Genomic DNA, 13824 nt, shown 5'->3' with positions numbered 1-13824 from the left:
AACACCCCATCCTTGTACCAGCGGATACTTGGGTGGGGGGAACCAGTCACAAGACAATGGAAGCATGCTGAGGCACCTACAAATGTACTGTAGTCAGAAATGAGCCTCAAAAATTTGGGAGGGGCTTCTGTGACCTGGAACTCAAAGCTGCAGCTCTCCGAGTCCTCTGCCCTAAATTCAACCCATTCCTCTCGCGACGGCTCTGCAAACACATCAAAACTAACGTTGACACACTTCTCCCCTTCCACTTCTTGCTCTTTTTGAGTCACCGCAAGCAGTTGGATCGCTTTCTCTGAGTCATCTATGTGTGGCTTGAACTCAAACTCCAGCTCTATTTCTGACTGGTCACCCGGGCTCACAGTCTTACTCAAAAGCAAATCACACTTCTGGCCCTTGTGTGGTTCACTGGCCGTGACTGTCTCACTGCTTGCTTTAGCGCTTGCTCCCTGTTGAGCCAAGACTATAAGGGAGCCTTTGCACATTGCTTCTCCCAGCCTATTGATTGCCCGACACTGATACCAGCCACCATCAGAAGGACCTACATTTTGGACCTTCAGACTGTGAAGTCCCTCCTTCTGACTCACAACATACTTCCCTGTGGCAGGTGTCACACAGGTGTTGCCTCTGAACCACTGCACTACTGGGACAGGAGTACCTGTTACCACACACTCAAACACTGCCTCTAAGCCTTCTGTCACCTTGACATCTGCAAAGGGCACAGCAAAGCGGGGAGGCATTTCAGTTACTTGGAAATCTATTTTTACATCCTCATTCTCCGCTGTGGCCAAGCCTGCAGCTTGCTCCAACAAGGCAAGTGGAAGGACATCCAGGGAAACCACCATGCTCTTCTTATCTGGGCTAAACTCAGGACTGGTTATGATTTTGATCTGCTTCTCAAACTCCTTCACTTCATTTTCATCCAGCTCCACTTCCAGGAGGATTTCCTGTGGTGAAGGTGACCTTGAAGATGTGTTTTGCTCCAGGTCAAAGTGTATAACATGCTGGTGGGTGACAGGGGGGGGCAGTGCTAGTGACTTCCCATCTTCAGACAAGACTTCCACCTGAGCAATACTTTTAGCTTCCCCGACAATGTTCACTGCATGGCACAGATACTGTCCTCCATCGGCTTTCTGGACATTAGTGATCTTCAGCACACATTTGTCCCCATCCTTCTCTATCCGCACTCTCTCACCCAGCTCCAACAAAGATTTATTATGATACCACTTCACCCCTGGCTTGGGCACACCCACCACCTCAGCCACAAGGCTCAGTGTGCTACCCTCATACAGCTGCCTCCTGCTCAATGCCTTGACGAATGCAGGTGGCATCTCCCTGCCTGATGGCTCCAGGGCTTCACAGGGGGTCATAAACACCTCAGCCTGTGGCTGGTCTGGAGGCTGCTGCCTTCTCTCACAGAGTGGAAGCGTGGTCAGGGCATCCATATATTCTCCAGTGGGTGTCTGGTAGCGTTCTGGTGGCGTGCTGTCCCCTGATGCAGAGCAGGGTCCCTCGAAGGGTGTGAAGTAGTGCTCTGAGGGCGTGTTGCATTTTGAACCCTCCGATGGTGTGGAGTAGCGCTCGGGTGGTGTGCTGTGTCCTGAGCCCTCAGACGGTGTGGAGTAGCGCTCGGGCGGTGTGCTGTGTCCTGAGCCCTCAGACGGTGTGGAGTAGCGCTCGGGTGGTGTGCTGTGTCCTGAGCCCTCGGACGGTGTGGAGTAGCGCTCGGGCGGTGTGCTGTGTCCTGAGCCCTCAGACGGTGTGGAGTAGCGCTCAGGCGGTGTGCTGTGTCCTGAGCCCTCGGACGGTGTGGAGTAGCGCTCGGGCGGTGTGCTGTGTCCTGAGCCCTCGGACGGTGTGGAGTAGCGCTCGGGCGTACTGAGTGGTGTGTGGTAGGATGCTGATGAAGCAGTTTCAAAGATCTCCACTGAGGAGGGAGGTGTGTAGAAGTGGTCTGAATCAGGTGACTCCTCTCCGCTCCTGCTCTCCAGCTCTATAGACATTTCTGACTCAGGAGAGAAGGGTCGGGTGAGTTCCTGCTGGTTGTTGTAATAGTCGTAAACCATGCTGAAGGTAACCTCCTCCACTTCCAGTGAAGTGATGGTCTCTCGCTGCTCCTTCTGAACTGTCTCTTTGAGATCTGGAGTTTCCTGCATCCCAGTTGACCTTAAATTCTTGGCCAGGGACAAGGCAGGCTCCAGCTCTGAGGCTTGAACAACGTTGGGCTCTGGATCTGCAGAAATATCATCCCACAGTCCTTCTCCATCCAGGCTATTCTCAGAAGCTTCCTCTGTGGGAGTCTTCTTCTTGCCCCAAGACTCCTTCCTTTGCTCCCTCTGTGCCACAGGATCATTCATTATTAAACCACGTAAGAGTTGCCCAAAAGAGAAGCCCTTGGTTGTGTTTGGTTCCTGTTGGGTGTCCCTGAGCAGCTCCTCAGGGGAATCTGTGCTTTCTATCTCACAGGTAGAGCTGCTCATTTGTGTCTCAATGACCTTTTCTATCCCAGAACCTTCTTTCTCCTCAGCCTGATGCCCAGCCTGGAGTTTCTTTTCACATGCAGCTTTTTTCAAGTCAATGATGAAGCTGTCACTATGGGAGTCTGTGGTCTCCAGTAGTTCCACATTCTCCCATGCATGTGTTTCCTGCACTCCTCTTTGGAAATCTTCTGTGGACTCCACCAGAAAACCATGAATTTGTCCCTCAAGTGAATCCTCCTCCCAGACATTCACCTCTGACTCATTAATTTCTTCAGCAGAAGATCCCTCTTCAGCAGATATCATGGTGCTGCCAAGAGCACCATTAGGGATTCGCAAATCAACCCTTCCAATTTCTCTTGACTGTGCCTCATTCTGGGCAGTGACCTCCTCCTGCTGCATCCTGTAGCTCTGATGCAGCTCCTCATTTAGAGGCATCTCTTCCACAAGCACATCATGTTGGTGCACAGGGGAGATAAACTCAGTCACTCCTACCTCCACACTCTCCAGAGCTGTGGGGGTTTGTGCCTGTTCTGTGTCCACTGTCTCTGCAGCTGGGAAAGGCTCCACAAACTTCTTCAGATCAAATGTGATATTAGTCTCATCAGTCTCAGATGGAAACAGCTGCTCTTTCAAACGCACTTCTTCTAGGTTAACCTCAACTTCCTCAGTAAAATCCTGACCTGAGTTTTCTATGCCAGGAGGAGTGAAGATTAGATCCACAGAAGAGTTGCCTGCATCAGACTCCATTTCTTGCAGCATTTGTCCATCATTGTGCACTTCCCAGAGTGCGGCATTCCTAGCATCAATCATTTCTTCTTTACAAAGATTATCATCAACCTCGATGTCCTGTTGAATATCAACTGATCTCTCTTGCTCTTTGGCCTGTTCCTCCTGCTGCTCCTCCATACAGAAGTCATAAAAGCCAAACTGATCTTCTGTGGGTGTGCTTGCAATGTCGTCCTGCAGGTGGGGCACACTTGGCTCTTCTACAAGGGGCACATCAAGAGACATTTCCTTCCAGGTAGGGCCATCGCTCTCCTCCATGTAAACATCACTCCCCTCTTGCACCACAGGTGATATGGGAATGAAAAATTGGGAATCCTCACACTCCTTTGCCAGAGCAGACTGCTCAGAGGCATGTGTTTGCCCTTTCACTTCCATAAATGGTGACTTTAAGATGTCCCAGGACAGAGTATCTATATGTGGTATCACCTTGTCTCCTTCAGCCTCCAGCTCCTCTGAAAAGTGACCTGAGTCCTTGGCCACCAGTTCATGGTCTTCCCTGGACATGTTGAGGTGCAGCTCAGTGGCATCCATTACAAAACGCCGTTCCTCAGAGATAGGTTTTCCCCTCCGCTGTCTCGTCTCAGAAATTCCATCTGTATCCCTCACACTTTCTTCTGTATAACCCATTTCTTGCCTTGGATAAACTTCCATGATGTCCAGCACCATTGTTTCCTCCATCTCAATTTCCCTGAAGTCAGGAGTTTTCTCACATTCCTCTTCCAACTGCTCACCAAGAGATCGAGACAGCCTTGGTGACCAGGGTAGGTGGGCTTCCTCCTCCTTGGAGCATGTGATCTGTTCCTCTTCATCCTTCCCAAGTGTGCTGAGGCCTTGGAGGTGCAGAACATGGTCCATGGCAGGCAGTTCCTCAGTGCCTCCATCCTTGATATACAACTTGGGCACACTGGGCTGCACTGTCAGCTCAGAAGCAGTCTGTGCTGTTCCAGCCACATTCTTGGCCACACAACAATACAGCCCAGCATCTGCAACAGAGACCCCTTGGATGTGTAAGCGGTACACGCCATTCTTGCCTTCTTCAAACCTCAGCCTCTCACTGGCAGAGAGGTTCTGGCCATTCAGGGACCAGACCACAGCTGGTGGAGGCTGCCCAGACACAGCACACTCCAGCACCACTGCCTCCCCTTCATGGCAATGAATGTGTGCTGGGGCTTCTACCACAATTTGGGGTGGGTCATTTCCCACATCAAATGAAAATTTGAACTTGTGTTTTATGGTAGGAGCAGCCTGGTTTGGAGAGGGCCGTGTAGTCTCCCTCATCTCTGTGTCTTGTTCTGGTGTTGGAGTGGGTGCAGTGATTTTGATTTCCACAGGCAGCGAGAGCAAGTCTGAGTCTTGAGCTACACTTGGCAGTCCCTGCACTGTTGTGAAGGCCAGGCTGACTTCTTCTTCCTCCTCCACCTTCTCTTCTTCCCCTTCTTCTTCCTCCTTCACCTTCTCCTCCCCCTCCTCCTCTTCCTCCTCCTCCCCCTCCTCTTTCTTCCCTTCCTCTTCCTCCTCTTTCTTCATGGCCTCATAGGCTGGCATCCGCCGCCTCACGTGGAGTGCAGCTGAAGTGCTGACTGTGCCCAGTGGGTTGAAGATGACACAGGTGATGGTGCCACCATGCTGCGGGAGCACGGATGGGAAGGTCAGTGTAGACCGGCACTCTGTGGTGTGAACAGCGGTGCCCCGGATGCGTCCCACAGGCTTGTCATTGTTGTACCAAGTGACTGTGGGCTGTGGGCGGCCATGGAAGAGGCAGGAGAATGTGCATCTGTCTCCCTCAACAGCCTCCTGAGGCTTGATCTCCTGGACAAAGAGGGGTGGGCAGGCCTCCAGGAGCCCACCTGGCATCTGCCATCTCTCTCCTGCAGCCTTGGACCCGCAGTACCCCTTCTCTACCTGTACCACGAGGGGCTCTGAGCCATCCATCCTAGCAGCTGCCTCAGGTGGGCTGGGCTTCCCAAGAGGGCCCCCCTGGGGCATGGACATGAGGGATTCCTGCTTCTTTTTCAGCACTGCCCTCTTTGCCTCGCGCAGCCGCTGCAGCTTCCAACGGATCTCCTCATCCAGCAGCTCTTCAGCATCCGCCACTTGGCCACTGTGCTCCCTACCACATGCCAGCCCTGGACGGTGAGGCCCCACCAGTGGCAGCCTCTGGAAACGAATGGTTCGTACCATGCCTCGGGCTGGGGAGAGGTTCCCAAGCAACTGCTCAGCCTCCTGCCCCTTGTCAAAGGGCGAACCAGTGCAGCGGAGCACCACCCGCAGCCGGTCCTCCCACCGCTGCTGCAGCAGGCACTCCCAACTCTCCTGCATCCACTCTGCTTTCCCTGTGAAACCCCAGCCCTGCTCCTCCCTACTGCGTGCCACCAGCAATGAGGCAGTGGACTCAGCTGAGCCCTCACTGTTAATAGCAAATACCCGGTAGCTGCCAGCATCGTGCTCCCGCACATCCCGCACCTCCAGGCTGGCATGGTGCGTGTGCTCCTCACTCTCAGAGCGGATCACCTTGCGGCAGTCCTGGTGGACCGGACGGTTGTTGTGAAACCAGGACATGTGGGGTGCTGGGCATGCCACCAGCTTGCACTGGAAGAGTGCAGGGTTCCCCTCCAAGACAGACCTACACTTGAGGCCCTGCGTGAAGGTGGGTTTACGGTTCTGGGAGCAAGCCAGCACCGCTGCTGTCCCAGGTTCCTCAAGGTTCGCCTTGCTGTGCTGTTCTGCAAGAGAAGGAGACTGGGTTACAACATGCCACACTCTGCCTGCCATCTGATTGAAAAAATGAAATAGCAATATATTGAAATAAAAAATGGGCATGCAACAGATTTCATCACACACCCAGGAAAAAAAAAGTAATTCACTCACCATATTTGTTCGAATAAACGCAACGCCTTGCTCTGTTTTAAAGATTGACACGAAAATCGTTCGTTGTCTGTTCTTTCTTCAGACTGTGGAAATTTCTTCTTGAACAAGCAAAAATGAATTTCAAAATAACACGTTCTTCTGCGTGTATGTTTTTGCTGCCTGGAAAAGCTGTGTGTCTTTGGGTGGCAAAGAAGAAAATCTTACCTGACTTGCAGACAGTAGAATAAACGCCCTTTCTGACCCCTCTGTTTGTAGATTAAATGTTCAAACAATTGAGAAAAAATATTTTGAAAGATATTTTTTAAAAAGTAAGTAATTAGCTAACATGAAATGAGAAGGCGTTTATTCGAACTAATACAGCCACTAACTTCACAGTGTTATGCACAGGAAAAAAGCAAGCAACATGAACCACGTATGCTATCTGCAAGCCAGGGTAAGAGATGTATAATGATGAATTAATGTATGTAAAAAAGTGCAAGGAATCAATGGGAATGTGTAGCTTTCACATATCCTAAACAACAAATGCTTTCTAGTATACTTCATCCATCCATCCAGTAGTGTCCACTGAACTCATTAATGTTAGGTTGCTGACTTGCTTAAAAATAATATGATTAAGATTTGTATAACTTCCTTCTGAAGTAAACTATTCCATGCATTCAAAAGGAAACTGAACAAATAAAAGCTCTGTGAACAGCTGCAAAGCATGAAGTAAAAGTTAAGAATATGGCTGAAAAATCATAAATTTGAAGTTTTAAAAACATTTTAAAACTTAAATAACCTTATAATGCAGGTAATCCTTTGCATATCAAAACAAACATGCAACATGTTCCAATATGCTTTAAAGTGTGTCTGTCTTTCCCCATCAGACGCTACATGTAAGCAGATGAAAGCTTTTCACAATATTACTAATTACTGGTACTAATTATTCAGTGGAACATCATTGGTGACTGTACCTTTCACTTCCATTTCAATCTCTTCCTCTAGCTTCTTGTGAATAATTTTTTCAGGAGCTAGAATAAAAAGAGAAAGATTTTTGAGCTATAGTTGAAATATGCCAATCAATGCTTTATGTAGTAAAAACATCCAATCTCTTTTGCAAATATACAGAAATTCACACATACATATACATAAATGCATGCCAAACAATTCAAACACTTGATAAATTTTGAGAACACACTAATCAAATGCTTTCAATATACACTTTTCTATAAGATTTGCTTTCTTTTATGCAGGGTAGGGGAAAGTTTCTATTGTAACATGCCTTTATCATGCCTTAAATCCCTGAAGAAAACATTAAACAATCCACAGACTAATGAGATGCTTCTTGTTCTTTATCATCTCTCAGGGAATGAATATACTGGAATGCAAAGATGCTATGCATGAGGAATTGATACTTGGAAGGAACATGCAGTTGCCAACCTGTCACTCTCAGATGGGTGCTGCACTCGGCTTGTCCTGCAGGATTAACTATTCTGCACTTGTATATACCCTTGTGGTTCTGACCGACTTTCAACAGTCTTAAACTGCACAGTGGCCCATCATGTTTTAAGGAACACAATGCAGACTCCTCAACTATTAGCTGATTGCACAGCCAGACCACGCAAGGTGTAGGCACACCTTTCATTATACAAAAGAGTAACACATCATCTCCTTCTTTTACAGTGGTTTCTGAAGGCAGAGTTTCAAGAAACTCTGGTGCTTCAGCATCAGTTTCTGTGATGTCTTCACATGGCACAACATCAGGATAGTAGACTCTGTTTCTTTGCTTCTCAGCTTCATATGGTCTTTGGGATGTAGATATAAACAAGCTCGAGGTTTTCTTGGAAGATTCTTGCTTAACTTCAGATGCTTTAAACTGACAATCTTTGGCTGCTTTAAAGCTTTTAGTATCTGATTCAAGGGTAAATTTTGTTACTGCTTTGGCTTGTGCTTCTTTTGCTAGGCAAGAATAAAGTTAGGAAAAGGATTAGGTCAGATGTTTTGCAGGAATTAAAAATATCCGTATACTTAGGAGGAAAAACCCAAGAATTAGTATTGAAAGAATGTCCAGCATATTAGTTTTACAGTGCTATTAAACATGAGTGATTACACATTTAAGAGCTCTATTCATGATGGGCTAATTCTAGGTACCAGTTAAGCCTATGGGACTTTCATGGGACTAAGACTTGCTCTGTAATGCCTGTTAGAAGCACAACTTTGCTTTTAACTTAGAGCCTCAATTTAGAAAGTGGTAGTGGAAGATTATCTGAAGCCTTTGCACAGCTCACGAGTAAAGAAAGAAACTTCAATATGTAAGAGCCAAATCAGCAGGGTCAATGGCTTCCTCATTATTCATCTTATTTTTCTGCTCTTTATTGTTTTGAGCTCAGCAGAAATACTATCACCTCTCTAGTGTGGTGATAATACATTTTTGGGTCTTCACCAGTGGTAACACTACTAACATTTTAATACACTAATATCAGAAAGAAGTGGAAGAAGTCTTAGCAAAAATAAATACTTATATCTCAGGGAGAATGAAGGGTAGAAGACAATTCATTAGTGCAGTAATACAAAACTTGCACCCATTAATCCTTTCAAGTACATTGACCTATACTGCCAACCTTGGAATCAGAACCTTGAATTTATGGGAAACAAGTTGGACTCAGAGTTTGAAATGACCAGTTACCTAGTTCAACACTGCTTATCTGACATTTTAATCTTCCTTAAAGTCCAGCTTCAGGAATTCTCAAAATGCAAAAATTCCTATCAGCTTCTTTTGCTTTACATCTCACTGCATATCATGAAGGATATGAGGAATAAAAAAACTCAGACATCTATGACTTGCTGGGAAGAGGCATGAAGTTACAATATAAGCTTCCCAGTACTGCACGTCACTTATGAACAGAGCCGTAAATGTGGAGGAAAAAACCCAAAGCATTATTACTAGAGCTTTCTCAATTAAATACTGATAATAAAGGAAATATGAGTAAGCTGTAGGAAATGATAATGAAATTGCAAAAGGTAAGTCATAATTGTTAAAAGTCAGATAACCACCTTTGACTGTTAGTATTGCAGCAGTTGTTGTCCCTCCGTAATCATTATATACAGTACAACTGTACAGTCCTTGATCTGTCAGCTGGGTATTTAGGATTGTGAGCAGTAGGACACTTCCATTTTGTGATATCTTCACTTTTTCAGACACTTCTATCCTTTCACCTTCATGGGCCCAATGAAACTCAGAGAAGAATTCATTTTCTAAGGCACACATGAACTGAGCAGTGTCACCATATTTCACAGTTAGGTCTCTGAGCTGCAAGAGAATCTTTGGAGGAACATCTTTCATTTCCTGAGCAGTGGTCATAAAGATCCTGGTGCTCTGAGATGTTTGGGAAAGAATTGTTTTGTGCATGGCTTCCATTTCTTCAACTGATGTAGCCTTCATGGTCAAACTTTCTGATAAGCTTTCAAAAACCTGTACACCCAATTCCTGTGATGGTTGTTGCACTGATTTAAATTCTTTTTGAAAAGTTTTAACGTTCTTCTTCGTGAGAGGAGCAACATGAAGTTCTGATATAGCCTGTGACCGGATAGATTCTTTTACATCTTTCCCAGAACTTTGCCTATCTAGGGCTTGCACTGTGTAATCAAGTAACAAAAATAACAACAATATTAGTATCTAAAGAACTTTACTGGACCATGCTCTGAACAAAATCAAACAGCATGGAGGATGGAAAATGAATGATCTTCATTTGAAAACTCAGCATGCCAGATGCACTACTTTCTTGCCACAAAGATTATGCATTCACATATATGAATGACAAGTGATGCCTAAGCTAGTCATGCAGTTGATACACAGTTGATGCTGGTCTCTTCTTTCACTGAAGTTGTCCATTTTAATATTGGAAACTTATTATGGAACTTTTTAAGGAGGTATTTTCTTTTTTTTTATTCCTAAGGATGGCACAAAATACCTCGGTCAATGCTATAAAGATCATGTAATTACTTGTTTTAAAAATCTGAATGCCTTCAGTAAAATGCTATTCTTTGACCTATATCAAGATAAAAATTTGCAAATTTCTGAATGTTATAGCTTGAAGAGAAGAAATGAGAGTGGCTGGGTTACAGAGGGTAGGTACTACTAACATTAGCTGATAAAGAAAGGGTGTGAAACAAGGAAAGAAGAACATTAGTAACAGCATAAAAGTGTGGTATACAACAAACTGAATCCCTTTGAAGTAAAATGGGGCTTTACCTTCTGCAGTCACTGTAAGTGTAGCTGTACAAGTTGTTTCTCCAGCACTATTTCTTGCCTTGCAAGAGTATTGGCCAGCATGCTCTAAGAAAGCATCTACTATTATCAGTATAGCTGTGCCTGTAGACTCATCAAAGTGGAAAACTAAGTCTTTTGTTGGCAACATGAGTTGTTGATTATGAAACCACTGGATTTTTGGTTTGGGCATGCCAGAGACTCTAGCTTGAAATCTGACTGATTCCCCGCTGCATACCCTGCAGCTTGAAATAGGCTGGATAAAGATGGGCCTTTGGCCAATAGACTCCTCCTTAAGTGAAACAGATGAAGAAACATACCAATGGGACTCTGATGTAACTTCTTCAACATTTTTAAATCCTGAAAAGAAGCATGCCAACTTTTAATTTCTTACCCTACACTACAATAAATTTCCTCTCTCATTCAAGATTTTTTTTTCTAACTTGCAAATAAACAGCATGAATTATTCTAATTCATCATTTATAAAATCTGTTGCAAAAAGAAAACAAAATATTTATGGTTAAATAATATCAAGGACAATATAGAACTTAAATAGCTAATTCTCTAAAACTTTGGTCAATTCATCAGTTCACCAATTCATATGAACATAACCTATTTCTTTTCAGCTGCCCAATTACCTGGTACACACCTCTATTTAACATGTTTTCCAACATTTTAATTAATTTATTTTATACAAGAGCTCCAACTAGATTCTCCTCACAGTCAAATCAAAGAATGTGTAAGCAAAGCACTTCTATTAGAAAGAGGGTTTCTACCATCTTTGGTGCATGACAGATTCTAATACTGGAGAGAATGAAAAGGTGAGGTTATTGGAACATTGAAAAATTGTGGAATAAGTTTTCCTGTGCATGACCTATATTTTGGAGACATAAATGTAGGCTGTGGACGTTGTAAATAGTAGCAATTAATTGAGTTAAAAGACAACATGACAGACAACGACTCACATATAATCATCAGTGTATATTAAGGTTAGTATTGGAACATGACCTAAACAAGATATCTTCTTTAATTGCACACTGTACCTTCCAACTTCAAGGTAGCAGTGCTTGTCACTTGGCCTACAGAATTACTAGCCACAAAGGTATAGATTCCTTCATCCTCTGGATAAGCTTCAGCAATCTCCAGCTGGTAAGTGTCTTCAAACTGAGTCATTCTAAAAAAACGCGATGGTTTGATCTCTCTCTCTTTGCTGTACCAAGAGACTTTCAGATCTGCTCAAGGAACAGAAAGAAGAAAAAAAGTGTAAGATATTTGTCTAGTAAATAAACACTATTTTTATATTTATATCTGTCAGAAATCTTAATCTCAAGTATCTTTTTTAAGTTTAAATGTGCCTTGTATTACTCTGGTAATGTATGATCAGTGGAAAGTGGTCTACTTGTTGCTTTAAAGTTTTGATTTCTGCATTGGAAATATTTGTATGGGAAAACTGATTCTGGTGCTGCTATATTCCTGAGTAAAATAATTTTTCCCTTCCCCTCTTAATGTATAAATTTAAAAATATTTTGCTACTACTAAAATCGGAGAGAGTCTCACTTTTAAAAAGGGATTCTGTTACAATTGCCTGATTAAACAGGCTATAAAATCACTAGGTTGAGCTGAACAGGTTAAAGAAATTAAAACAGAATATTATTTTGTTAAGGACAGTACCTTGCCTCTTTTTGTTGCAAATATTTTAAGTTTTACACCTCATATTTCTAAAGAAAGATCCTGTCTTTGTACCTTTGTAAAATTCCTATATAAAATGTTGTGTTACTTGACTTGTATGGATTCTTGTAGACTTGGGAAAGGAGAGGACTGAAGCAGACTTTAACCTTGCCTTTCCACCTGGCACTACATTACATTATTAATCAAATGTTTTTACACAAATAGTGTGCTATGACTGTCATCAGAAGAAAGAGACCTTGTTTTCAATAGCCAGCTTCATAGTGTGTATCGTTAAACAACTGTATTTGCAATCATGTATTACCTAACCTAATATAAAAGGTTTTCACAACACAAGTGAGATGTATGCAACTCCATTTGGATACAGTGTTCAATAAAGGAAATTTTCAGTGAGCAAAATTTCTTCATTTGAAAGGGTTGTCAAGCATTGGCCAAGCTGCCCAGGGAAGTGGTTGAGTTACCATCCCTGGAGGTATTTAAAAGACGTGTAGATGTGGCACTTAAGGACATGGTTTAGTGGTGGACTTGGCAGTGTTAGGTTTAGGTTGGACTTGATGATCTTAAAGGTCTTTTTCAACCTAAACAATTATATGATTCTATGAAAGGGGACCTAGATGAAAGGATCCTTATGCTCTGCGCTGTACATGCAGCTTTCACATTCATATAAATACAGTTTTTGTAGAAAAGCATACACTAGTATGCTTTGCACAAAGGGAAAGCCAGTCTTTCCAACATGTATTTTTCTAGTTTTAGCACCACTTCTAGATCAGAATCATATTTGTCGTAAAGCTTTTCTTTTAAAAAAAAATTTGGAGTTTGATTTCAAGTGATGGAAATGCAAATTATATATATTTCCCTACGTCTATTATCAATTTTATGTGGATTTTTACAAGCTATCACTCAGAATTATTTTTAAATTTAGTTTTATTTACCTTTAAGTAATTGTAAATTCTTTGGGATTGGAACTGAATCATATTCTGCAGTTTACCATGTGAATATTTTATTACTAGTCATATTCAAGGCCATTTATTGAAGTGAGGAAAGGTAGTTTTATTTGGTTTTGTGTTAACTTGGAAATAATTATTTTAATTGTAGAATGATGTTCTATGTAACTGAAACTAGCAAATTAATTAAGGAAAATCATGACACTGTATGTCATCAGGAACTTCATTATGTTCATTTAACACGATAATGCTTTTCCACCATCATACTCTGTTTTGAAACTCTGCATTTTACTCACTGACATTTTTCCAACATCAGTTAGCATTTGAAATGCTGAGAAGTTGCCGAAGACAAATTTTTTGAAACAGACCTTCTTTTTAGAAATGCTTAATGTTTATGACAGTTTATAACTTCCATGCTTGATGCCACCTTTGACATATGACTTACTTAACTGATAGTTGTGAGCAAATAACACTTTGATGTGTGTGTATATCAAATAATTAGGGAAAGACTTATCCCAGCACATATACTGTTGCATTTTTTCTGAGTTCAAGATGAAAAATTCTGAGAGATGAAAAGATGTACAGGATTTCATTAAACCCACCTGTCCCTGTAACTCTGCACTGAAAACAAGCAGACTGTCCCTCGGATGTAACAGCATCACGCAGTGGTATTATGACAGCAGGTGGGTACACTGGCACTTCTAGCTCAGGAGAAACAACTTCTGGGACTAAAGGATAAGAAAAAGAAGTCGTTTTTAAAGATGAAGAAGATCACACACATGTTGACAATCTCATTTCACAGACACTGCTATGAGCA

The 13824-nt window shown here is 43.1% G+C and overlaps 1 protein-coding gene across 1 annotated transcript in view; it reads right to left on the bottom strand.

The window, feature by feature from the left end:
- TTN (titin) overlaps nt 1-13824 on the bottom strand; it is a 242891-nt gene that overhangs the window by 194865 nt on the left and 34202 nt on the right. The window contains exons 42-44 of the mRNA XM_074873084.1: nt 13610-13735; nt 11421-11609; nt 7085-7141 (exon numbers count right to left, since the gene is read on the bottom strand). Of these exons, the coding sequence (XP_074729185.1) occupies nt 7085-7141; nt 11421-11609; nt 13610-13735 (372 nt within the window). The remainder of the gene's footprint in view (nt 1-7084; nt 7142-11420; nt 11610-13609; nt 13736-13824) is intronic.

Source organism: Strix uralensis, chromosome 6, assembly GCF_047716275.1.
Source record: "Strix uralensis isolate ZFMK-TIS-50842 chromosome 6, bStrUra1, whole genome shotgun sequence".
Lineage (NCBI taxonomy): Eukaryota > Metazoa > Chordata > Aves > Strigiformes > Strigidae > Strix > Strix uralensis.
The sequence above is the reverse complement of the archived record's forward strand: the minus strand, read 5'-3'. Positions and strand labels throughout refer to the sequence as shown.